Source organism: Lupinus angustifolius, chromosome LG19 (genome assembly GCF_001865875.1).
Source record: "Lupinus angustifolius cultivar Tanjil chromosome LG19, LupAngTanjil_v1.0, whole genome shotgun sequence".
In the NCBI taxonomy this organism is placed as follows: Eukaryota; Viridiplantae; Streptophyta; class Magnoliopsida; order Fabales; family Fabaceae; genus Lupinus; species Lupinus angustifolius.
The window spans coordinates 4,426,871-4,454,640 of record NC_032027.1 but is presented as its reverse complement, the minus strand read 5'-3'; the positions used below and the strand labels follow the sequence as shown (position 1 = coordinate 4,454,640).

At 34.3% G+C, this 27,770-nt stretch overlaps 3 protein-coding genes across 5 annotated transcripts; 1 reads left to right on the top strand and 2 right to left on the bottom strand.

The window, feature by feature from the left end:
- On the bottom strand, positions 826-14,934 carry LOC109334416. Of its 2 annotated transcripts, none has more exons than XM_019570184.1 (20): positions 14,781-14,934; positions 14,613-14,685; positions 12,079-12,201; positions 11,123-11,292; positions 9,588-9,737; positions 8,629-8,772; positions 8,108-8,168; positions 7,672-7,982; positions 6,495-6,626; positions 6,286-6,405; positions 5,999-6,085; positions 5,733-5,864; positions 5,466-5,584; positions 5,241-5,368; positions 4,388-4,522; positions 3,843-3,982; positions 3,565-3,705; positions 2,210-2,533; positions 1,670-1,775; positions 826-904 (listed from the first exon to the last, which is right to left on the bottom strand). In XM_019570184.1, exons 1-19 carry the CDS (start codon positions 14,835-14,837, stop codon positions 1,692-1,694), a joined length of 2,631 nt encoding a protein of 876 aa, XP_019425729.1. In that variant the 5' UTR covers positions 14,838-14,934; the 3' UTR covers positions 826-904; positions 1,670-1,691. The 2 variants fall into 2 exon arrangements, with proteins under 2 accessions (XP_019425729.1, XP_019425728.1); XM_019570183.1 differs by having other exon boundaries at positions 3,843-3,985; positions 5,241-5,366; positions 5,467-5,584.
- Positions 14,975-19,625, top strand: LOC109334417 (mediator of RNA polymerase II transcription subunit 27). Of its 2 annotated transcripts, XM_019570186.1 has the most exons (8): positions 14,975-15,324; positions 15,437-15,602; positions 16,953-17,400; positions 18,170-18,229; positions 18,327-18,395; positions 18,504-18,547; positions 18,626-18,821; positions 19,301-19,625. In XM_019570186.1, the coding sequence occupies exons 1-7, from the start codon at positions 15,033-15,035 to the stop codon at positions 18,798-18,800; spliced, it is 1,254 nt and encodes a 417-aa protein (XP_019425731.1). In that variant the 5' UTR covers positions 14,975-15,032; the 3' UTR covers positions 18,801-18,821; positions 19,301-19,625. The 2 variants fall into 2 exon arrangements, with proteins under 2 accessions (XP_019425731.1, XP_019425730.1); XM_019570185.1 differs by lacking the exon at positions 19,301-19,625 and having other exon boundaries at positions 14,977-15,324; positions 18,626-19,039.
- On the bottom strand, positions 22,016-25,954 carry LOC109334460 (receptor-like kinase TMK3). Its single transcript, XM_019570253.1, has 2 exons — positions 23,485-25,954; positions 22,016-22,863 (listed from the first exon to the last, which is right to left on the bottom strand). The coding sequence occupies exons 1-2, from the start codon at positions 25,838-25,840 to the stop codon at positions 22,355-22,357; spliced, it is 2,865 nt and encodes a 954-aa protein (XP_019425798.1). The 5' UTR covers positions 25,841-25,954; the 3' UTR covers positions 22,016-22,354.

The following is a 27,770-nucleotide window of genomic DNA, read 5'->3' as shown; positions in this document are numbered from 1 at the left end:
CGACTTTGGTTGAATCTAATGCATTATTCAAATATACCCGACGATTGTGATTATGTAAAAAATCAGTTTTCTCAAAGTTAAACAAACAGGAGAAGAAAATACACACCTAACACCTCTAGACTCATGATATACCGACAATTGTCTTTGGTCGTGTCATATGATAAAATACAAATTTGTTTTTATAATTTTTATACAATGCATCTACATTTGGCTGGGTCATATATTTTGTTAATGAACAAGAGTCACTCAAAAATATTAAGTCTTTACTCAATTCTCATATATAAGGCCGAAGGTGAATGTTTAATCTATGTAAACAACACTTCATAAAATGGTCGATCACACTCTAAGAAGGCAAGAACAATTTGTTCCTTAATCATAAAATAAATATATGTTGTTAACCAACAATCAAAACGTCAAACTCTTATTCGGTTAAGACTGCTAACTAGAACCATTTTCAAGTCCGGTCAGCAGTCAAACCGGTTGGACCACCCAGTCCAGTTCTCACAACACTGAAAAATATTATAGAAGTATGGGTCAGCAAATAATGTATAAAAAAGAATGAGATTAATAATTTCATTTTTTCAGGTCAGAAGAGTACATCCGATCCTTCTCTAAATAAAGGGAAGGAGTAATTCAGCACTTCCTATGTCTAGGGCCAAGGCCATTGACACTCATTACAAAACAGTGTTATGAACAATTGGAGGCAAGATAAATATTTCTCAACCGTGAAACAAAGTAGCTAGTAGCAGACCTCAAAATTGCTTGGAAATGGAGCTCGGTAATATTAAGTATGCGGTTGGGGGTGAAAACTGACAAGCATTCTTCTGAGATTCATAAAATTGATGTCAAGTTCCACTACCAAAAAGTCGTGCATTCTCCTTAACCACTTCCAATGCAGAGTTCCCTACACGTTCAATATTTTTTTTAAACTCAAGCAATCTAACAGATAAGAAATAGGACAATACAAATATGTTCATAAAGTGAACAAGATTATGACATTTTGTCTTAACACAAACTTCGGTCAAAACATTCTGCCTGACAATTTTACAACAGAGGAGTCCCTTCTCAGACAACAGTGTTTGCAAATGTTAGGTCAAAGCATATCAGAACCACCTACTTAATACTTTTATATATAGCTGACACTAATAGGAGTATCCATTGGGAGGATTTTGCTGCAAATTTTGGATCTGACCTACTCATATAGTTAGTGGGTTAGGTTGGTTCGGGTCAATTGACCTTCCTTCTACCTGACCCAATCAATAATGAGTTGGGTCGTGGACCAAACTAGTAGGTCAAACATTGCAAAAAAAAGTGCTAAAATGTGTCAATACAAAACAAAAAATTCATTCTGTAAAACATGTTAATTAGAGACGATCTATGTTCTAAATAAATTTAACAAGCCATTCATCCAAGCAATCATTGATGTGTTTCTCAACACGACTCAAACCACGAACCCAAAACACGCATTTTGTGGGTTGGGTTATAAAACCCACAGACACGTGGGTTGACCCAACCTACAGACACTCCACCTACACACTAGGCAATGAAATAGGAAATTCCACAACTTAAGCATATTAACATGGGAAGCGACAGGCATGAAGGTGAATGATATGTAATGTCAGAAAAAATGGTTCAAGACATATTAGTGTTCAAGGCTTGAAAAACTCACTCCAAAAAGTCATTAAAGACCATTATCTCGTTATGATTTTCAGCTTATCATATGCGCATTGCAATTTATGCTTTTCTTCAATTGTCATTCTGACCCCCTCTGATAACTGCATAAAAACAAAGAAAATGAACAAAGGACAATTGTGAATTTTTGAGAAACCATGATAAGTTAACATAACAATTAAACAAGCAAAAGTGATAGTATTTTTAAACATTATAAGAGCCACATGGAGTATCGTTTGGACAAATAAGAGCCACATGGAGTATCGTTTGGACAAATAAGAGCCACATGAACAGGTCTAATCCAGCTGGCCGTCTCAAACCCCATAAAATAGTTCATGAGTCAGAACAAATAAATGTACCCAAGGCATCCGATAGCACCTTTTATCTAAATATTTAGTGCAGAATATGTGCATTCCAAGGAGCAGCATATCCCACAATAAGTTGCAGGACATGAGCTATGCAAAGAAATTTTTGCAACTAATATTGAAGAAAAACAAGCTTCAAGTTTGCAGTCAATGATGTTCATTAAGGTTCATACCTGTAAAGTAAGAACTTGATGTGCAATGTAATCAATGTCTTCCTTGAATATAGACATATTCTGTTGCAATTTCGCATCCTTGTGCATCAATACAATTACAGAAGCAATGGTATTCACCCTAATCAACCAGTTCCTTGTCTGTTGTGTGCAATTATCGGATATTGGAAACAAACTACTATCAGTTATAGCTGATCCCATTTTCTTCAAGACAAGATTCATAAGTTTATGACACCGATCAAGCAAGAAAAAACAAGGTAGGAGATAATAATACAGAGCCGTTGATTGAATGGAGGGAGAGTGCTGCTCATCATCATCTGGAATGCACTGTCAGACAGTGAAATATATGATCAATGAAAGTACTAATCAATTCATGTCAACAAAATTATGATCCATTGCTTTGAAGAACATCATACATGAAAAGGGAAGGAGGGGGTTAAAAACTAAGATAAATCAAAAGACATTCTAGTATCGCAAAACATATCAGGGATCTAGCAATAAGTTTCCTTTTTAAAAAGTACAAAGAAATGTAAAATTCTTTTCTAGCCATATACACCAAATAATAGCAACTGCCACAAAATATTGGCAGCTTTCCAAGAACCAAACCCTCTAAAATTGATAAAAATGCTTTGAAGATCACTGGTGACTTTCATAACCCTCTCCGTTTTCAATTAAATGGAACATTCAGCCTTGAAAAAATACATGAAAGTAAGTCTTAGCTCACTGATGTTAAAATTTCAATGTATACATTTGTTGTTACTGTTACATAATTGCCAAAACCATTATCAACAAAGGGCCCAAACCAGTATTAATCATCTAAAAGGTCAGGTAGAATTCAGAATATATTCCCTCCATCCCCTTGAACATGTCTTATTTGAAGTTTTTCAGATTCTTTAATTTACATGGCAAAAGATATCACACCAATCAATCATGATATTTCAAAGATGTTCTAAACATTTTGACTTCCAAAAAAAATTAAGGATGAATAAATAAAAGAGTAAATACTCATTTCAGTTCCTCATGTTTTTCGACCTTACCAGTTTGATCTCTTAAAAATCGAAAAACCCAAAATGGTCCCTAAAAATTTTAAATATGGGTCAAATTAGTCCTTTTTAGCATGTTTTACAACACTTGATAGGGACTAATTTGACTCCAAAAAGGACTAATTTGACCCACATTTGAAATTTTGAGGGACCATTTTGGGTTTTTCATTTTTTGAAGGACCAAACTGGTAAGTTCGAAATACATGAAGGACTAAAATGGGTATTTACTCTAAATAAAAAAAAGAATATAGTCAAACATGTGAAATCGGCAATTGACATGATAGCTTCGAGCATTTATTGTCAAACCATACTCACTTGCACAGCATCCATCAGATACTCAGAAAGATAATGGCCTAGAATGGCAATACTTTGATCAGAAAGACTTGTGGGTTTGGAATCCACTGTGACAAGCATTCTTAGGAGAGAACAACTGTTATCCAGAGGAGGCTTTAGCATCTGTGAGAAAACACCACTATGAGAACTATTGCTTCAGAAAGTCTTTCAATGAGTCAATTAGAAGCACCAGAAAAGTAACAAAGGAAAATAAATGAAAAAGATTTTTCCGAACAAGACACACAATTGAGTCAACTTACTATCTGGTCAACTATCACTTTCTCTATTATTTTTAGAACAAGATAGTTGTCACCCATCTGTGCCATGTATGAGCAAAGAACACTTGTCATTGACTTGAAAGTTTGAGAGAGTGGGCAACTCTTCAAACCAGCAGAACCAACTGCTGCAAAATCCAAAAAGAATAACATATCTTATGTCAGAAGAATACCAAAGGTGGGTTAGAGAGATTGATACTGTTAGCTAATTCATCTATCCTAGATGACTAAACTTTTTCCAGATGAAGGGTGAAACAACCCACCTAGTAAGTTATATATACATATCAATGACTAAACATTTTCCTCATTTCATTCACTTGCACGCTCAAAAACACGTAAAGAATGCTACATGAGTCTTATTATTTGGTAGTTTACTGAGTCGCAAGATATTGGTGGTAGGAATGAAAAGGGATGAAATTGTATGGGAAATAGGAATGCGGACAAGGCATATGTTGTCTCGCACTGCAATTTTAACTCTAATAACTGAGCACAATAGTGTAAAACACATTTGGAAAAGTAAAATAAACTACCAGGAGATAGTTTGAAACACAAGACCAATGAAATGAAAACACTCAAGTGATCTGCAATTTTTATATGTCCTTCTCTATAGGCTGAATGTAGAATCTCTATAATCCGAAATAACACATGTGGATCTAGATCAGGACCTGCAATAAGTATAAAACAGAATTAATATACATAATCTTTAACCCAAAAACAAACCTGTAAAGCATTTTTGTATCATTAGTATCAGAATCCTACATACATGGCAGCGACTTATTGCACAATAAAATCGCTGGTATTGGGGAAATAGAAAAAGTACTGTACAAAAGTATCCTCCATAGTTTAGACTTATCATAACACACATTACTCAGTAACGGCACAATGACACAATGTGTCTTTCTAGGGATCTTTCTGCCAGGTAATTTAGGAAGTATGTTCTCATATTAAAATTATATATGCCAGCTTTGATATCAAAATAAGGGAAGTTCAACAACATATTAACAATATTTTAAACTCCTAGATTGAAAATTACCAACATCTGTAATGTTAGCCATAAAATAAATCCAAAATATTGGTATCATGTCAGACAGACATATTCATTTATTTTTATGAGATAACAGCTACAGAAGAAAATAAGCATCAAGTTGGAAAGTTATTCTCTCAAACAACTATATCTCATGGCTCACATTCACATTTCAATTATCTCTTTTTAAATGATAAGCATTCAATAATTCACCATCATGTATCTCAGTATACTGTACAAATATACATCATCAATTACGCAAATGATAACGGGTGAAATATTCACTGTAGAGATATAATGGACTAAAAAATAACAAAAAATCAATTTAGGTGAAATTATAAATAAGCATAAACGCTTACTTAAGCAACAAGAAGCTATTGACTTTAAAAAGGGCATGTCCAACTGAGAAAAATAATAAAGGCAACACAATGAGAATTCTTGAGATTCTTTAGGAAGCCTGAGAAATGGACCATAGCATATATGCCCTGCAAGATAAAAATAAGGTGGCAAGAGACCAAAGAATAACGCTTTAGGTAGTGTATTATTAAATATCAATACTGATGTCAATAACATGTTCATTTTTACCTCCTTCACTTGTACTATAAAACTCTTGCAATGAGTGCTGCATGTTGTCATACACACAAACAAGTGATGCATTCAACAAAGCACGTTGTCCAATACGAAGTTGAAGACGTAACACGGCCTATAATGAACATTGAACATTTTAGGGAATAATGGATACTAAATTAATGGATACTATAACACGGCCTATAGCATGTTAATCTCTACAGACTCTGTCAAATTAAGGAGTTTTACAATATAAAATGTTTTTCAAAATAACAAATGATTACCTGGGAGCAGGCTGGGTTTTCATCTCCAAGCTGGATCAGCAACTGAGGGAGCTCACTGATCCATGCAATTAAAGCATCTTGAAGGTCAAAACTTTCTGGAGTGGTTGTATCCAAGGAAAGCATGCTTTGGATCTAGATTTTGAACCAAAAAATAAAAGAAGACATCAATATGGAAAAGGGAGGATAATATATTGCCTTCATAACATTATCCACTAGTGAAGAATTTCAAGGAGACTTTTTGGGAAAGAGATGAAGGCCAAACTTACAGGACTTAGCATATCTTCAATTGCAGAAAGACAGGCCAATTTCAGTAATGAACCTGGCTTGCTTTCCCTGTATGTCTCGGTAAATGCCTGCAAGTGCCACAAAATCCATGCTAAAAGTCACAACAGAAACTGAAACATTATAGGAAAAACAAAAATATAACAGTAACATAAACATGGTACCAGAAAATACGAACGACAAATTAATCTTCAGAAAGAAAATGAGAATATCTGATCAATGGCTTCCAATAAAAACAAATAATATTAAGAATTATTGTGGTAAGGCAAACCTGAAGAAGGCGAGAAATCCAAAAGCTTTCCCCACGTGAAATAAATTTCGGAATAAAAGGAAGGAGCTGAACTAGATGTTTTTCCCAGACAGCCTTACCAGACTGTTCAACCCTGCAGGCCTGACAATTTCAGTTGAATTCAGATGTAGAATTATTCTCAACTTTATAAAACTTTAGTTAAAAAGACCTCATCAGTGTAAGTATCAAACCTTCCCAAGCAGTGCATTTTCCAAAAAATATAGAAGTTTCTCCAATAAATCAGGAGTAAGACATCTCAATTCATTCAAGTCAAAAAATAATTTTGCAATGACCATGTTCAAGTCAGCCAATCTATCACAATCCTGCAAAGAACAAGAAGAATTAGTATATTTACAACTAGAATCATATCAATCTTGCTGCTCCCCACCCTATGACCAAAAAAGGAGATTTCTATACCAATACTTGAGAAGATGGTTTTGTGTGTATTGCTTAAGGAACAAAAGTCCTCAGTTTGTGAATGTATACACCAGTTGATACATTGTTCTAAGAAAATCAGGAACGTGAGAAACTAATCATTCTAAAGCAAATTCTTAATAACTAGTATACGAATCATATCATCAGGTAGAGAATAATGGGTGATATCTTCCCTAAATAAGAGATCCTTTCCAACAACATCAAAACAAAACCGGGTAATCCACTATCAGGCTAATCTCAGATGTATTTTCTGTTGAATATACTTGCCTCTATGCCCCTAATCATATCAAGTTTGAGTTCAGATGCCCAATGCAAACACAATAACCAAGGTGAACTCATAAATTGTATCATTTAATCTCTCAATTAGTTGTCAAATTATGAGGCTAAAAGCTGATACTTAGTTTTAAGTAACATTGGATATGCTCCGCAGTAAGCCTCGGGTTTTAATCTTATAGTACCAATTATACTTGATCTAAACATATTTTATTGAAGAAAAAATAAATTCAACTATGCAGACATTAACATATCCTCCAAAACAGAGGGACTAAATATATTATGACAACCTGTCCTTGGACCTAATTTGGGAGAGGACATCATTTTTACAAGGACACCTCCCTGGTGACATACAAAGTAATTGGAGAGATGTTCTCCGTTCTGTTTAGTTTAAAGAGGTGAACATATCCTTGTATTCCTGCTCCTCCTTTGAATCCGACTTTAATTCTAGTAAAATGTTTTCTTATATGAATAAAAAACAGTAACAAAATAACTAACCTAGTGAACCACTACATGCGAAATGAAGCCAGATTTACATTGATTGGATTATAGAGAGGGGAAACAGCCATTCTTAATAATTCTATCTTCTCTTTACACCCCAAACTTAACAACCATTGTTCTTCCCACTAAAAGAAAAAATAAACAAATAAAAGTATATACCTTTGGTGAAAGATGATGCACTGGATTGAGAGGAAAGAGAGGAAATAATTTCTTCAGCAGTACAGAAAAGATGGTAACATCCCATACATTCACATCAGGTCCACCTTGCGAACTTGGGGATTCTGACTCCTTATCAATCCAATAAATAAAGGACCTGACTATAAGATCTATGCTATGAAGAATAGATACCAGACAACCAAAAGACTTCACTTCGAGACTTGCCATATCATGAATCAATGGAATAAACTCCTGTAGACTATTTGTTAATACTGGCACTAGATCCCTCAGTTTCTTTATAATGTGAGAAAACCCTACAAAAACGGATGAAGCATAAAAACCCAACACAACCTTTCCGATATTTGAAAATTATGCAAACTCATGGAATGCCAGTAAATCATTTTTTTCTTTCAAAAACTAAAATGTATTTTTGACATACCATTGGAGCTCACAGACATATCAGCTTCAAAAGCATGCAATACCCTTTTGTCAGCTTCATCCTATTGAAATTAGAGAAACATCAGAAATAAATTGGAAAAGTCAAGAATAGCTGATAAATAAACAAAGCCTCCATGAATCACAATGGAAAAAACAAAGAAAGTAATTTGAGATACTTTTCACAACAAAAACCAACCACGGCCAGAAAAGCAAGGAATTTAATCATATCTCCCATGCTACCCATAGCGTATATATTTTCCAGTTAATAATGTGTATTATGATTTGTGCAAGATTTTAAAGTACAACATACTTCCTGAGCAAAAGTTACAAGTAAAGCATAAATTTGCAAGCGAAAAAGGGAATGACAAAAGGAGAGATTTCTAAAATGGCCAAAGAGATTTATACCACAGATATATATACAAAAACTAAAAAACACTGACCATAATTTTTACAATTGGATCATTGCTCCATGTCACAAGGACTGATAGATTCACAAATCATAATTAAATGAAAGCAAGATACCTTGTTATGTGAATCAGTTTCTCCTTTATTCCATGGCAAGAGTGACAAGCACCGAACCAACCCGGCAAGAGCATCCTGTAGTTTTCCTTTGTCTTGTAAATAATACTGGTTCTTCCTTAGAATATCCTCATAATTCTGAAAAATCTGTTAACCATGCAACCAGCATTACAACGAATTCTAACGCCAAAAAATATAATGGCTACAAATACAATTATGGGATTGATGCAACCTTAGCCAGGAAAAGTTTGAGGAAAGAAGAATGTAGATGAATAGAATAAAGTAATGGGCAAGGAAATAGATAAAAAGAGATTAATACAGAAACAAATTATTTAAAACCATGGAAAATAGAAATAAAATCATATCCAACACAATGAAGAAATATATTGTGGCAGCATTCTTTGAAGCAAATTTCTCAACTTTTATCAGACATGTATGTTAAAACCGGATTTGAACGAGAACACAGTATATCCTATACGAATTCGAGATAAGAAAAACAAAAAAATGGAAATAAGACTAATAACTATGAAAAGAATGACCCCTCAAATAAATTTGAAGTTTTTGTCAGATCTGGGGAATGCTGTGCACAAAACTCTATCAGATGCCAAGATATATTAAAGCATTAACCTATGTTTCTCTTCATATTGCTGGAAAACATTTTAGCGCAGAAACCAGTTAAAATTTACAAAGCCCTTGTGTGAAACAGTTTAATAACAAAAGCTGTCATTAAGCCAATAAATAAATAAAAGCTTCATCAAGAGACAGGTGAGTGCAAAATCCTATTGCAACAGAATCAAGAGATTGAAAGTTGTCCACAATTGCAAGCTTGCAGTAATTACACAAATAAACCAATTCGGCAAAAGAAAGGGTTGAATCTTGAAATAAAGCACATTAAATAAATTTCAAGGCTCAATTCGAACAAACTGTTAAATAAAATTTATAAAATGGGCAAATATTATCACCTTCTCTGCATAAGAAGAAAAGGAAGGAGGATAAAACTCAAGAACGAGGTCTAAGAAATCAAATGCCATGATTCGAATGTCAACCGACAAATGTGTCATCGCATTAAATATGTAAGGCATCAATAAAGAAACGATCAGTTCCTGATTATCCTACAAATATAAGAAGAAACACGTATAAGAATAAGGCAAAACAATTGTAAAATGAGTGAAGTTAATTGTAACGATAATGAAACAGTTACAAGAAGCACTGATAAAAAAATTAGATCCCACAATAAAAAACAATGAGGATAGCAATCAGCTTTACAAAGTATAATGCAAGTATTACAACCAGAAATCCTATGCCTTCATTATCACTGCACTATAATATATAATAAACATGATAATCTGTATATGAATCAGTATCTTTCATTTAATTGCACATTTTGAGATCGTTTTCCTATTCTTAAAAATATAAGTATTGAAAACCATGTGCTCAAAAAATATTACAACAATTATCCCTAATAGAATTGGTGCCTCATAGTGAAATTCAGCAATTCTGAATAGAAAAGATATGATAATGCACTGCCCATTCACCCCAAGGGGGAGTGATTAAGTATTAATGCATCAACCAGCATCAAACAGTTGCGCGAGTTACAAAAACTGCAAGGAAAAAATTTTCCGAAAATTTGATGTCCTAAAGCAAATAAATTATAAGCATGTTACTTTTTTAGAGTTTGGATATACTATGTCAGAAGGCTAGTGTATTTCCCAGAAAATGTAGTCTAATTGATTATAGATTCCTAGATGATTTCAAAACTAATATAGTTACCCTTCATTGAACTCCCCCGTTATTTTTCTCTACCAATTATAGAGGTTTAGGGAAAAGGATTATTAGCGAAGTATTACAGTAGTACTAGCCTTTACATAACACTGTGGATAATGTCATGTGTACTTGAGAATGCAGTACGTGATTATAATGCAAAGACATGCACTCAAGTGTAAACACAACTCAGATTCAGTATTCTCGCTTCTCTCAGTTTATCAAACTTCGCATAGATGGATAGGTGGATACTAGGAGATTTGGTGTTGTGCTCTTTTTCCTTTAAGTGTTATAATTGGCTGGAAGACAGCCCAATATATGAGGCTCTCATTTAGTGGAGTTTGGAGAGGGAAATTACATGCAACCTGATTACAGCTAGCGACAAAACTATTTTCAGGATTGCAACCCATGACCTTTGGGTCACTAAGTAGACACCTTATCATTGTGACATGACTCACCCTCTTATAATTGGCTGGAGCATTTCATAAAAAATTAACAGGTGTTTCTAGTTCCAATAAAAAATTATTGAACTTCTCCTTTGAGCTAACATACTTTGTTATTTTCTGTTCACCCTAGCATCCTTCATAGCTTTAGGAAGATTTTTAATCCTCCATTTTTGCATTATTTTCTTTCCACTAAATAAAAAAGGAAGTTAGTATATTTCTTCCTTCCAATATGATTATGGAGCATCTTCTTAAGTAAATGCAAATTAACTTATTAAATAAACATAAAATACCTCTTCACAGACACGTAAAATTGCCGATTTAAAAATATCATATAATGATTTTCGAACTACTTTATCATCATCACCAATGCGCTGACGAAGTTTGTCAACGGCAGCATTCTTGTGCAACTTCAATTCCTCTGGATATTTGATGAATAAATCCTTAATACCAGTCAATGCATCTATATTTCAGTGGGGGAAGAAAATATTATTGTGAGAAGCACTGAATTCAAATGAAAATTTGAATGCTTAACTGGATTCAAAACACAAGAACATTACATTATGATTTTAGAGTTGAAAAAAGTAGTATACAACGAACAAATACCACAAGAAGGTCATAATGTTGGTGCATTAGATTAACTTCCATAGGACTCATGATAATATTAACTGCAAACTAATTTTCTTTTCATTAGTTTTTTTTTGTTAAACTTTTAAATAGAATTTAAAGCAATGATTGATATTGGTGCAGCTTTCGTGATTGGGATTGAGGGTTAAAATATGAAACTGATTTTCATTAAAAGAGGTGGCTCGGTGCACAGGACTCCTACTTAGTGGGGTCTGTGGAGGGTAAATGTATGCAATTATATCCACAAGCGAATAGACTATATCCAGGGTTTGAATCTATAGCCTATTTATTAATCCTTCAATTTTAAAAGCTAAACCAGACGGTGGGAACTTGCAACTTACCAACCAAACCATTGGTGCTTTTTTGGAGGTTCATGCATAAGTCATATTCCCTAACCAACAAGTTAGTTGTTATTCATCACTACAAATCAGCTTTTAAGGTCGTTAAAGAAATGAATTAATATTTTTTATTGAGCTGAAAACTTCTGCTCAACTAAGTTTATGGAGAGTAATCTTTTTGAAGAATCTGCTCCATAAGTTATTGATATGCACATTTAGATGCAAATATATAAATATATAATGAAAAGACAGCATATATAACAACAAAATTAATAAATAGATACCTCTACGAACTTTTGCATTGTGATGAAACGTTTTCTGAAGAAGTTCTTTTAAAGTTAAACCTTTCTTGTTTACCGCTAATCCCACCTTCTCTGCTGCTATACTCTGCTCAGGTAAAATAATTGCTGTTGGAATTGTGTCAGTGCACTTGTCTCATGATATTTGTTCATGTAAATCAATTTAGCTCAGAACAAAAGATATAAGGAAATTTCATTCATTATATTAAAAATATAATCAACAACAACCGAGCTTAGTATACTAGGTGGGATCGACCTATGAAGTATCGATACGAATACGAGTATTAAATATGATACATATCCAATATGTCAATACACATTTTCTTGAAAATACAGGATACGTATGTTTGGAATAAGCATATAAAATATGTATATAAAATCCATAAAACATAATAAACATATAATTATTGTTATGAATTTCTAAGTCAAGAATATATTTTGTAGACATCACTAAATACAAAATGATTCATATTGTTATAAGATGATCAATCTCGTTTAATCAACACTAACATTATACATATGCATTTCCTATTAATTCTCCATGCAATACGTGTATTTTGTTTTATTTCTCTTGCTACAAGTTCACTTGGTAGATTGCATATTATGTTTCTCTCTTCTACTTTATTGATTGTGTTATGTGTTTCTCTCTTTTAAAATGTTATTGTGCGGTATTCTAGGTGTTGAGAAAACATTTTAAGAATATCAGAGAGTATTCAGAAAATAACAGATTTATAAGTTATTTATTTTTCAAAATTATAATTTCGATATACTATGAGTACGTATTAATGAAGTATCGGACACGGATACGTGATGGTTATTTAAGTATCGATGCTTCATAGGGATAGACTACATGGATGAATGGCATCATAATGTTCTATTATGAATCTTGATCATTAATAAAACATTGATCTCTAAATCTCTTCTAACAGACTTCAATATGATTTTTTGGCCTCCCTTGACATCTAGAAATTAGACTAAACCTTCATTTAATATACTCCACGAATGACTTTGCAATCCAAGCAAACTTTTTAGTGTGTGTGTGGGGGTCAAAGCTATCTCCACGTACGACTTTGCAATCCAAGCAAACTTTTTATCTGATTTCATTATAAGAAAGAAATCGATTTGAGAATATGACACCCAACTTTTATATATGGTAGGATGTTTCTCCTGCTTCTTAAAACACATGCTTGCTATTGTGAAAAACATGTGACTCAATGCATGAAGGTCCTACTTATTGGGGTGTTAGTTGGGTAGATGTAGGTAGTTTTTCCCCGCAAACAGAGAGGGTGTTTCCAGGATTTGAACATGTGACCTCATGATCACTAAACAACAACCTTACTGTTGCACCAAACTCACCATCTCTATCGTCAAATCAAAAGATGAGAAGAAATATAGAATAACATTACCTTCCATATTTACTTCCCTTATGTCATACTACCATGAAAAATTTCATATCCTCTAGTCTCTTTTCCTACATTTCCATTGAGATCTCCTCCTAGGAAAATTTTCTATCATGAAGGTATTCCCTATATTAAACCATACAGGTGCTCCCAAAATTTTATCTTCTGATGTTCATCTAGCCCGACCTAAGGGTGTATAAGCACTAATCAAATTAAAGTTGTCGTTCATTGCTACAAACTTTAGGATTATGATCTTATCTTCTATTCTTTTTAGATTAATCACATTCTTCCTCAATTCCTTATCTACAATTATATTCACCATATTTATAGATAATGTCTTTCTGATATATCATAGTTTCTTATAGACACGTAAAGTTAATCCTCCTAATCATTGTGTCTAATATTTTTCATATAGGAGTGCTTATATTCCATGTTCTCTTAAATTGGTGAACTAATTTCTTTGCATGCACTCGTCTGCATAGATACATGAATTCTTACTTATTGTTTACTATATCCAAGCAGCTATGCAATGTCCTTACTCAGTAACTCATCAAAGTTGCCTAGTATTTTATTTATTTTTAAAGAGAAAAAACAATAATTCAAAATAATCTTATAGTGCAACAAAAAATAAGAAATCAATTCCAACTTAAGGGAATTACATATTACTCCTTAAAACTATAACATTTTAGTGAAATTGGTTGATGACCAATTTAATAAGGACACTGTTTGACACAAAGTAGCTGAAAGTTTATAACCTAAAAGATATGAGTTAAGACCTGATAAATTAGATGATTGAATTGAAACGGTTTAGATTAGTTGATGAGCTAACTGATAAGTGCAAAATGAAATAAGTCCCTAACTTATAATCTCATAAGGTACATCAAATAGTTTATGAAATCCTAGCTTATAAGTATATAGCTTATTCAAATAAACTGTTTTCCAAACACATACATGAACCATATTTTTGGTTAAATATAACTAATTGATTACAACTTCAGGCACTAACTAAAACAAGTTAACTTCATTTTAGCACATCTCTTGAAACTTTTCTTCACTAACAATAAACAATTTCACAACAAAATTTTGAGCACAACTGCACAAGTGATGTTAAAGCAATACCTTTGGATTTAATTTCAGTATTGGTTGTGTTGTTAGGCGGTGGAAGTTTCCTCCCAATCTTTCTCCTTATTTTCTGAAACAAAAAAAATTGAAACAATAAGCATTATAAAAAAACTTCAAGGAAAAACAAAACGAGTATAGAATAGTAGAATGAATTAGAAGTAAAACCTTGAAGTCCACACCACGTTGTTTCTGTTTCTTCGCGTTAGGTTTAGCACGAGGCATCTCTGACTATAGAAGAAGAACTTGAAGCTGATTTCTAATGGTGGCGTAACCGCTCTTTATGTTGTTTAAGACCTTAAATAATGTGATTTTTGTTATTGGGCCGTGAGTGCAGAAACGAGGCCCAATAAGAATTGTACGAAAAGAATTTAGTGAGAAGGAACTTACTTCTCTCTATTGTTGGCGAAAACAGCGCAAATGCAACAGACTCCGCAATTCACGGCGGCGGCGGCTATCTCAACCTCCACTCCTCCTCCCTCTTCCGGCGGATCCGCGGCGGAAGAGGCACCGCCGAAGCAGGTGGCGTTGGCAATGGACAAACTAGGCCAGGCGGAACGAATCATCGCTGATATCCGAATCGGTGCCGATCGTATCCTCGAAGCACTTTTCATCACAGCTTCACAGCCTCACCATGGTAGCAAGCCTCTTCAGTTGTTCCTTCGAGAAGATGCTTGTATGCGTCGGTGTCTTCAAGACCTTCGATCCCTTGGTATGCATTTCCATTAACTATGTTATGTGATTTTAGGAATTTAGGGTTTTAGGTTATGTGGTGTTGATTTGTGATTATTTAGAATTGTTGATTTGTGATTCTGGTTTGTTAGGGAAGGAGCTGGATGAGTCTGGAGTTCTCAGTGAATCGGTTCGGTCACGGAAAGATTTTTGGGGGTTGCATATGCCGCTGGTTTGTCCCGATGGCGCTGTCGTTGCTTATGCTTGGAAACGACAGCTCGCGGGACAAGCTGGTGCTTCTGCTGTTGACAGGACTAGGTTCGTTTCATTTCAATAGGTTCCTGCTGGTGAATTTTTTTCATACATGAGTGAATGTCTTAGTTCTTCAATTTTTTCTATTGAATTTGTTGCTCACCCTAATATATGATATTAGACTTAGCCAAGTATGATTATGCAAGTTTGTTTAGTTATCGAATTACTTAAAGAATAATATAATTGAGTTAGTTGGTAGATAGTTGGGTTCTTTAAGCATGTTGACCATAGTCACATGGTGAGTGAAATTAGCCTACATACCCTGTACTAAGAACCAGGTTCTTCGTAAAAGAAGTCTTATAATAATAATGTAACAAGTAAAAGTGGTGCACTGCATACCACGTAATTCATGTTCATCTCTTCCATTTGTGTGAGAGAAAAATTGTTGATACTTGATAGAGGCAAATCTCGCTTGGGAAATCTCTTCACCTCGCACCTTGTACACAAACAAAAAAATTATACATGTCACTAGACTATGGCTGTTCTGTCTTTAATTTTTTGGTGAAAAAATTTGATGTATTTGGCTATTTGCACACTTAGGTAATTGAGTGTTTTAGTTCTTTATATTTTGCTATTGCCTCTAGAATTCATAGCTCACAGTAATATATAATATGCCTTTTCCAAGTATTGATGGCTTGAAAGTCCAACCCTCTTATCCGCGCAGGTTCACCCCTTTTTAGTGAGGAGATGTCCAGCATGATCCTGCTAAGCCAAATACAAATTCATTACTGAACCCACTCTTGGATGCTAGATATGTCATGTGTTCAGAAGGCTTACAAATTCCTTGTTTCCTTTTATAGTAGTGAAGACATGCAGCTTGTGATGATTTTGTCAGATTAAATACATAAGTTTATCTTCATGGCATTAACAACTGCGAAACTAACAATCTAGTTATCTACTCCAGTAAAATTCTTACCTGATTTAGGTGCAGAAGTGAAAAAACTGTCAAGTCCAAACAATTTCTACACTGATGAATATTATTCAATATTTATTAAATTTATAGTATTGCTATTATATTATTATATGCTTATCATCAAGAGGGTGAGTTTGGCGTAAAGGTAAGGTTGTTGTTTAGTGACCATGGTATCATGGGTTCAAATCTTGGAAATAGCCTGACAAAGGCAAGATTGTGTAGATTTATCCTCCCCATACTCACTGAGAGCCTCATGCATAGTGACACCCTATCATATTCCTATTCTCCTTCCTAACAAGATTCTATATAGCATTACGTTGCCCCACTTTTATTGTTGATTTGTTGCTAATTTGGTATTATGATTTAAAATGCTTTTGCTGGCTTCCCTATGCTGCTGGCTCATGCTACATTAGTTGTTCACTTAGGCTTTTGAATGACTTCAGGTTAGCTCTCAAAGCCTTCACTGATCAGAAAAAGCGATTTTTCCCCCATCTTGATAATGGACTTGAAACTAATGAAACAGCTTCAAAGAAACGTTGTGGGTCTGAAGAAGTTACAGTGGACCCTAGGGAAGAAGTTAGTTTTCTTAAGACAGTACCAGATATTATAAAGTCCTTTGAAAAGGATGTGCCGGATTTGAAAATTTTAACTTTTGAACGATTGGACTGGTTAAAAAGAGCTTCTTCACTGACCTCTTCTACAAATGAGACTTCATCAGAACACAATTATCATAGTTCTAATAAGCTAAGGCTAGGATCATTGACAACTGTTGCGGCAGAGAAGGTTGCAGTCATAGAATTGTTGTTCCCATCTGTCTTCAGAGCTGTTATATCCTTGCATCCTGCTGGTTCAATTGATCCTGATGCTGTAGCTTTATTTGCCCCAGATGAGGTATACTTGGCAATATTACTGTGATGTTTGTCACTATTTTTCTTTATTGATATCATTATGGGATGTGAACTGTTTGCTTATTTAGTTATTTTCATGTTACAAATATTTAGATGATGTCTCAGCATCAGTTCTGTGGTATTACTTATAGAGAATGTGGTTTCCTCCTCTCCTTAACCCTAGCTGGTAGAATTGTGGGTTAGCTCCCATATATCAAGCTTGTATGAAGTCCTTGTTAATTTGAGTAGCTACAGCAAGGCTTCATTTTCAGATTGAACTGTAAACTTGCTTGTCGATGAGACACTGCTGCCTTCTTCAAGCCCTTTTCCTATTTACTTCAATTATTTCATAATAATCAACTCGGTACCATGGTGCCCTGAGTTGTGGTCACCCACCATTGTCGTCATGATTTTTCCCTTTACCCATATAAGATATCCGGTCTTTGCGGTTCCTTTTTGGTTGGAATGGAGAAATTTCTGAGGGTGTTTCTTTCAGATAGCTTTGTGTTGAGATAGTTTTGTGAATCTTGTGGTTTTACAATGTTTAATATTTTTATTTTTACTTTGATTCTTATTGATTTCCCCCTTTAGAAGATATATTATGCCCTAGTTATTTTTACTTGTTTTCCCTATTATAGAACCTCTTTTTTAATAATAAAAAAACAGTTTTTTTTAGTAAAGCTTGCATGGATTTTGCATCCATGTATTCTCACTGTTTTATGATTGGTTTAGTCCCTTTAACTCAGTGTATTCAACTGTGTATCACTAAACAGAGTGGAAGCTATGTGCATGCAAGGGGGGTTTCAGTTCATCATGTGTATAGATATATCACGGTATTTGTTTTTGTTACTAAATATTTCAAGTAATTCTTTTAGTAAGAGTCTGCCTGTGAAATCTTTCTGATTACAGATTTTATCTCTTACGCCACAGGATTATGCTGCTACAGCACTGCAGTATTTTCTTGGAAACCAAGCTGAAGCATCTCTGTATTCTCTTATGGTACTGAACCTGTCTTATTTTTGCAAATAATTGAGCTTATTTTGGTTGGAAGTCATTCATTCCAGTTGTGCTCAAGGTTTTATTTGCTTTCTGCCTTTTTTATCGTAGCACTGGATTTGCAGCTACCAGACTCTGTTTTCAAGATCATGCAGGTTTGATTTGCAGTTTCCATATCCTCAGATTTCTGTATCATGTGGTAGAATTACATATCTCAATTTTTTATGGTGCAGCAAATGTTCACGGCTCCTTGCCATGGAAAAAAAATCACTTTTGCTGTTACCTCCTGTCCACCGTCCTTACTGGCAGTTTACCTTGTCAAAAATTTTGTCAAGCATCTCCTCAAAGGATCAGAATTCAGATATTGCACAGGCTTATCATGTTGGCTGCCTCTCTGAGGAAGTGTAATTGCTTCTACCATTGATTCAGGTAAACCAAGTGTCCAAGTAGATGTGGAACTATCGGGAGCAAGAGTCTCCATTTCATTGTTCTAGTTATATTCCTTTTTCCTCATGTAAAGTTAGAAATGGAAGGGGTTAGAGAAGTAAACTATTGTATCTTTTTGTCCTAAATTTGACTCTTCAAAAATTAACCAGTAAATGGCTTGTTGTGCTAGCATCATGAGAGTCGCCCCATCTTCTGTCTTAGGATGGTTCATGTCATGTTAATTTTGAGATTTGTTTTTTTCGGTGACATTGGAATTGCCACAAGACACAAAAAAAGCATACAAGACAAGAACATTACAACCATTATGTTTGCTAGATGAAAATGCCAGCTGATTTTAAATTTTTAATAAAGTTATGCCAGCATATGAAACAATATTATGATACAGGATTAACAATATTTCTGATTTTAGATGTTGCCTACTCAACTCTTCTTACTCTATTTTACCTTCTCTTTATGTATAGTTTCTCCATCTAGATGTAATAGAAAAAACTCAATCTATTCGACCGTCTGAGGTTCAGCCAGTCAGCCACCCATAGTTATATGGAGTGCTGGATGAAAATGATGTGCTGGTGCTGAAAGTTGCTGAAGTGGTCCTATAAATGTTTTGACTGAGGATTATGTCCCCATTCCTTTAGAGGCATACCAACATACTTTCTTCTACGTAATCCACTACGAGACATTTAGCATGTATTTATTACTCATTTAGTGCAGGAGAGTTGAATCAGTTGTAATTGAACTTTTTCAACTTTCAAGTGAAAACGATAGACTATGTTCTGCCACAATTTCTAAGTGTTGCTGCTGTATACATATTATTTAGCTGGTACTTTTAAGTGATCCAACCTTAGCTGCTTATAGTTCAAATAAAGTCATCTATATAATAATCACTGCAGAATTATCTACCGAATGTGTAGGTGTAGCATTTCCTTTGGTAACTGTTAGATTGTTTGATATCCTAAAACGACTGGCCAACATGGTCAGATTGAAAAGGTTAAATACATTTCAATCCTTACATTTGGGGGCATGTTTATTTTAGTCCTTATATTTTTTTAGAAGAGTATAGTCCCTACATTTTATGTATATTTTGATTTACATGAAGTTAGATTATAAATGTTGATGTGGTCTAATAGAGCCCAGGTTAGCAATGTAATGGTGCGCCACATTGTAGGGACTAAAAGTAAACTTCTTTTTTTAGGGACTAAAAGCACAATTCTAAATTTTTATAGAGATTGAAAACAGTTTGTATTTTCACGAAGGAAAAAAATCACCTTTTTCTAGTGACGTATCTTTGTTTCGGATACGATTTGTGGAGTGTGCGCTTGAATTGATTGCCATGTATTATTGGCACGTTAGTGTTCTAATTTTGATGTCTACGACTGAAAGCAAAACAGAACACAAAAGTAGTGACTAAATACTTAAATAAAATACCATCGAAAAAAATATAAATAAAAATAGCACTAAAATCAACATGAGTACATGACCTATGAAAATAAGGATTTAAAACATTTAATTAAAACAATCGAAAATACTAACATCATTGTATCTTGAGGCTCTTTATTGTTGAATACACAAATTTTAGATTAGCAAATCCAATGGATTTACGATCACCTTTAGAGACTCATCAATGTCATTGCATATAGCTAAGCATTTTATATCTTACAGATGCAAAGGTGGAGCATTATGGTCACGGAGGTTTATACTGTCAGGTTGCTCTTATATAGTTATGCAATTCATGACACATACTAGAAAGCCTGATACAAAAAACCATACAATCAAGAGGGGAAACTCAAGAAACAGATGTTGTCAATAATTCTTTTCTTCATGGGAAAGTACTTGCCCAATGAACCTAAAATCCAAGCCTCAACCTTTTGTTTGATAATGTAATATTGTTCTTTTTGAATGATTGAAAAGTGGTTGAAGACTAAGTATAGCATGTCCTCCAAATTAAATGTTATTTCGCATGTTTTCTACAGAGTTAGTGAGTTTTTGGGGTATTTAACTACTTATCAAAGAAAATAGTAACTTGAGTTTTATCTTAAGGATCATTGACTTATTCATATTGGGCTCTGTTATTGACAATATTTAAGTGAGGTTCAATTGCATTCTAGAATTTGTTGTGCGTGAATTTGAACAACAATTTAATATAAAATCATTAGTTGTGTTACTTGTGTATATTTATCCCAATCATTATCATATTTAATTATCTAAATTAACATAGTGTAAACAATATTCTTTCTTAAACAATAGCAATTGTTAACATGTCTCATTTATATTTAGAACACTCATGGTAATTCATGGGTAACAGCTTGGCACTTCCAAACAATAAGAAATACTAATGGACATGGTGGCAATCGTGACAAATTAATCTAATCTGAGTCCATGGTTTAACTAATATAAGGAGAATAAGAAATTTATATATTTTGAAATTATCTAGTTTAAAAATAATTAAAATTTTGGACTTCTAAAAAGAAGTTTATATCATAGTATTGGATAAATATTAGATTATATAATGAATATTACCCTCGAGAAAAACTTGGTTCGAGACAATCTCAACACATCATATAATTTGATAAATCATAAAAATTATGAGTTTCAGATTAAATATGAAATGATGAGAGAGGAAAGAGAAAAAAACAAGCCAGATTAGGAAAAAACTGAGTTAGTGGAGTGGATTGGTTGTGAAATTATGATTTATCACTATTACTCTATTTATTAGGATTGAGACCGGGCAATGATGAATGGTGATATTCCAGCTGTCAACATGCGTGGCACAATGTTGATCATTGAATAATTGGTCCTTTGTCCGAATTTAGTTGGACATTGACATTTGGCTGATTCAGCGGATTTAGTGCTTCCTATGACCACACATACCTTTTTATGTTTACGAGGGAACTTTTCTGTATGCTAATTGCATGGCAGATAATGATGCTTCTGTTTAGTTAATGTTTATACCATTTGTCAATGGAGTACTGGTTCAATAAAATCTCAAAAAATCTCAGTTTTTGTCCTATTCTTCATTAAACATTTATTTTCTATTACAGTAGCCATATGAGGTGGAAATTACATGTACATTTTTCTAATACCAATGGAATTGAAAAACAACAATGATCGATAACCCCAAAGAACAAGTTGGTGATTAATTTACTTGATCATAATTTCAATTGAAAACTAGGTAAACATAATGCAAAGAATCTCCACCACAATCCAAACCAATTCACATGACAAATGAAAGTTGAAACATAAATGAATGAACAAATAAACAAGCATTCTCACTGGCCGTGGCTCACACTATCTACAACCATTAACACTTAAATGTCATAGTGGAAAATACAAGCATACAAATGAGATTTCAAGAGCAGATGAAATCTCCAACAAAACTGCAATTACATCACTGGTACTAAGCATTTGGGCAAGGTTTTTTAGACAAAGAGAAAGGCATGATATCTTCTATACCTATTGAAAAATGAAAGAAAAGAGGAAAAAATGATGCATACATGAAAGAAAACAAACCATTTGTTTCACCGGCCATCGGCTGAAGTAAAAGAATCTGCAAATCCAGTAGGCCTTGCCGGGATACTACTCTTACTGGCTTCGAGGTCCACATAACTTATGTCCTTTCCCTCTGCCTCCTGCCAACCCTTCACCACCTGATTAAGAGGGAGGCTATAATCGATGCCGGAATACTCCTCCGTGTCGTCATCAAATGGTTTCCATTTTTCAACTAGCGGTGCCAGGACATTCACGGCGTGACCCATATCTGGTCGTTGGCCTGGTTCTCTAGCAGTGCAGTGCCCAGCTAGCTCAGCAATGACAGAGACGGTCTCGAATGTTTCCTCCTTCAGATCAAGGGCTGGGTCAATAGCAGCCATTAGTTTCTCCTTATCGGATTTTATATGGCAGAACCATGATGCCAAATATTCGCTTTCCTCAGGTCTATCATCATCAAGTGCCACCAATCCAGTCAACAGCTCCATTAGAACAACCCCAAAACTGAAAACATCTACTTTGGTAGTGATTTTTCCTGTGACTGAAATATATCAAAAGATAAGAACCAGGATTACTATACTTTTTCAATGCAATAAATAACTTAAAGACCACAAAGTTGAAATATATTACACTTGCACAATACATAAACGCAGAAATGCAATGTTATCCCGGATGAATCATTTTTCAAGAAAAAGTGCTTAAGAATCAGGATACCAAAATTTCACTTCCATTCAGGAAAATGCTTAGACACTTATGTTCACTTCTTTTCAAGGCTTGTTAGATTGGCTAAAGTATAATAAAGGAAAATTTTGATTGATTTCTTCAGTAATTTCTGAAAGAGCAACCACATCTCATTATTATTCCATATATACTGCATAGTAAACATGCTCTAAATGAGGCATAAAAGTTAAATCAGCAAACTCTAATTGATGCCTAAAAGTGAAATTAAGTTTTCCCCCTTTGAGCCAGTTATTTTACTAACAACAGGCTAACAGCATTGAATCCATAGAGAAAACTAAAACCACTTTAGAAATCACATACTAATACTACAGTTTGCATCAACTAATTCATCTACAAATAACGAAATAAATTTAAAATTACAAAAAAATGAATGACAAAATAAGAGCATAAGCAACTGTAAGAACTTGCACACAAAAAATACCTGCATATTCTGGTGCCAAGTATCCAAAAGTCCCAGCAAGCCGGGTAACTACAGATTTTTCTCCATCGGGAGCAAGTTTTACCAATCCAAAATCTGAGATTTTTGCTCTAAAATCATCGGCGAGCAAAATATTTGATGACTTAAGATCTCTGTGAATGAAGCTCTGGTGAGCCAGTGTATGAAGATACTCCATTCCTCTAGCAACATCCAAGGCAATATTGAGCCTCCTTTTCCAAGAGAGGGGCTCCAGTTTTAATCTCTTCCAATGGAAAAGATGCTGACTGAGAGCCCCTTGTGGCATATACTCGTAAACTAGAATTCTCTCATTTCCTGCAGTGGAATAACCCAAAAGGGACACTAGATGCCGATGACGAACTTTTGATAGAACCGTAATTTCAGCCTGGAATTCATCTAAGGCTTTGCTACTAATCACACCAGCTTCCATTCGTTTTACTGCAATTTTAGTCCCATCATCCAATTCTCCCTTATAAACAACCCCAAATCCACCACGGCCAAGCTCATTCTCAGGGGCAAAATTCTTGGTAACATTTCGTAATACTTGAATTGATATCACGAGATTTCCAGATTCAATGGTATGACAGCTCCCGGTTGTACTGCTGTTTATACTCCCGGACCCACTCCCCGTTATGGTGGAAATGCTTCCATTGTTATTATTAGCAACAACAATCTTTACCGTACTGTCTGAATCAGATGGATCTCTAGGGTGAATGACCAGTGAACTTGGAGCCTTGAAGCTAACCTTTCTCCTCCTGAAACAATATGCATAAAGGGGAATGAGCAAAAAAGCTGCAGCCGTCACACCCGCTATTGGGGCCACAATCGAAACCAACACTTTTCTTTTGGAATTTTTGGTTTCAAGAGAACCACTTGAATTGGAATTTGAGTCTTCTGGTGTTGACTTTGGTGAAGGTTCAGCATTTCTAGATCCACCAGATGAAGGGCTCTCGCTCCCCGATGTAGGAGCCTCCGAGTTACCATTCAAAAGAGGATTCCCATCAGTTACAAATTTCAAGCCAGTATTACTAAACTTAGGTAGGGGTGGGGAAATGTTATTGCCACTCAGATCCAACAAATTCAGTGATGCCAAGCTAGTCCAATTACTAGGAACTATACCACTGAGATTATTACCCCCTAATCTGATTTCAACAAGAGAACCTAAATTCGCAACCGAAGGACTCAAAGTACCATTATATTTCATGTTAGGCAAATTAATCATAGACACCTTTCCATTTGCATTGCAATTAATCCCAAGCCATTCCCCTTTACATGGGTCATCACCAATCCATGAATTCACCAGATTTGAAGGATAATTCAATCCATTTAAAAACCCCAATAATGCCATAACTTCAAAAGCACATGGAACCCCGGGTTTTGTTTCACAAAAATCATTAAACTCATAAGTGACATTAGTCGCTTTAAAATTCGGGATCGGACCCATGAAGTGATTATTGTTCAAATCAAGATTATCCAATTGCAAATTACCTAAAGCATCAGGGATCAACCCAACAAGTTGATTACCATTGAGGTTGAAATCCTTCAAAGAAACCAAATCCCCAACTCTCTCAGGAATAGACCCAGTGAACTTGTTCCCATGAAGCCATAAACTTTCAAGAGAAACCATTGTTGTCACAACATCAAGAGTCCCACTTATACCATTACCCATCTGGTTATTCAACCACAGAATCTGCAAACCGGAACCGTTTAAACTCGCCGAAATCTCTCCACTCAAATTGTTCCCAGATAGCTTCAAATCCGTTAAAGAGTTCATTTTTCCTAGAAATTCAGGAACAGAACCCACTAAATTGCAGCTCGTACATGATAATTTTCTCAACTGCGTTGAATTCTCCAACAAAGGTGGAAAATTCCAACCCCCGGTACTAACATTGAGATTGTTATAATCCAATGCAAATTCATCAAGACTCGTTAACCCATCGAAGAAATCAAAAGGGATAGAATCAAAATCATTGAAATCTAGAAAAGCCTTTTCTAAATTAGATAAGCCACGAAAAGTTGGAAGAGGACCATTAAGGTGATTATTTTGAAGACCAAGGTTATTAAGTTTAGAAAGTTGGTTAAAATTTTGAGGTAAGGGACCAGAGAGGTTCAAGTTCTTAACTTGAATCTGAGAAACCCTATTACCATCGCAGAAGATGTATTTCCACTGAGGAGAACCACATGGGTCAGGGTCGTTAGATTCAGGCCATGGTAACAGTTCAGGGTTTTTCAGTGTTTTCTTGAATTGGAGGAGGATTGCTACGTCGTTTGGATCAGTGGTGGAGAGGGAAAGAGATGGGAGGAGAAGGAGGAGGAAGAGGAGGAGGTGACGGTGGTGCATGGTGGTTGATGAGTTGAAGGGTTCATGTGAGAGAGAGAAGAGGATGTAGTTGCTAAATGGAGTGAGAGAGTGTTGGAGAAGGAATAGAAGAAATGATGAAATGAGACTTTTGGGTTTGATTAGTGATGTGGCTTTTTTATGAGTACTTCACCTTTTGTATAAAGAATTAATCTATTCTTCTACTATATGTGATGGCATTTTCTAATAAATATCGCTTACAAAAATTGAATTCTCAAGAAGAACTTGTCCATTAGTATGTTAGTACTTTTAGTATATTAGAATATGTTGGATCAATATTGTGGAAACTGGTATGGTACAAATAGGAGTAGCATGATTAAGAAATATAAGTCTGGCTCATGCCTAGTATAGTACTATCTATGATGCTACTCCGACTTGTAATTATATGCTGGAAAATAAATCAGTGCCCACTTGTGTAAAATTATGTGGTCAAAAGAAAGTTAATTGGAGAGGAATTAATTTTATCCAATGTTTGCATATTTTAAGGACTACAGCGTCTTTTTTCAAGGACTAAAACTGTCTTCTGAAAAAATTAAGGGGTTTATATTTAGGCATTTACTCCATATTTATCTACATTAGACCAATCCAAATTCTATAAACTCGATTTAACATACTAATTTGGATAATCTTTATAAATTGTGGTATAGACGGTTTCATCTATTTTGGAGAGTAAATTTTTTTTGGTTATCTCATCTTCTAAGAAATTATTTACAAACATTTGAATCTTAGGTTTTGACATTATATGAATATTTCTATGGTCCAACGTGTTCACCAGTCGAATGATAAGATTATTTGTTGGAAGCATTTTGTTAAAAAAATGTTTTTAAATATAATGTCATAGCATTTTATTGATGAACTTATGCAATTAGTAAGTATATTAATAGGTTTTCCCTTTTTGGAGTCTTCATAAAGAGAACTCTCGATTGTAACCTATTTCCATCTTCAGATAATAATATCAAACAATCCACCGAAACTTCACTTATTATTTCATGTTTGGGATATATATACGTAGATAAAATAAAGAAAATCACAAAGTCTCCAAAAAAATCATAATTAGTAGGTATAATTAGATAAGTACAAGATCTAAGAGAGTACTATATAAATTTCTATACTTTAGCATGGTCAAATGATAACACTCACATGATCACATGCATTCTATCATTTGAACAATCATACAAAATTCCCAATCCAAATTAATGTTGTTTCACATGAGATATAGTATGATTTTTGTGGGAAAATGTTTGAGGTTTATTTTAAACAAACATAGATGACACCTAAGAAAAATGTGCTTAATTAATACCTCAAGAAAATTATCTTTTTTTTGGTAAAGCCCCAAGAAATTTATATGTAGTAACCTACTTTTAATTTTCACATTATTTATAATTCGATTACAATGACAAAGTAATTTAACTTGGCATGTACGTGCAAATCACGAATAAAAGAAAAGAAAGGGAAAACAAATGTAATAATTAGCTATTATAATAATTAAATCTGAATTATGGCTCCATGTGCCGAAACTTAAGGGGTTGACTAATCAACTACGACTTCCTACTTTCAAGTTTCAACTTTCACTATCGAGCTATGCGAATTTGCTTGTTTAGCACAAAGCAATTGAAGAATGAAAGTGTATGTTAATCCCTAAGATTGGGTTCCCACATTTATTGGACTCTTATTGATGCAAGTTTTTTTCATTATACATGACTTGAAGCTTGAGGTGTTGAATTGTGATTCTAATCAAGAGAAGGATCATCCTAACCATTTGGATTAGTTTTCATTAGGTTCCTTTTTTGCTTTTAACAAACTTTCCTTTTTGGGAATTCATTTTCTGTTATTTTTGTTTTTCTGTTTTGGTCGTTTTGCCATTTTAGGAAAGTTATGTTTTCTTCTGTTTTTGCTTTGGCTACATATTCTG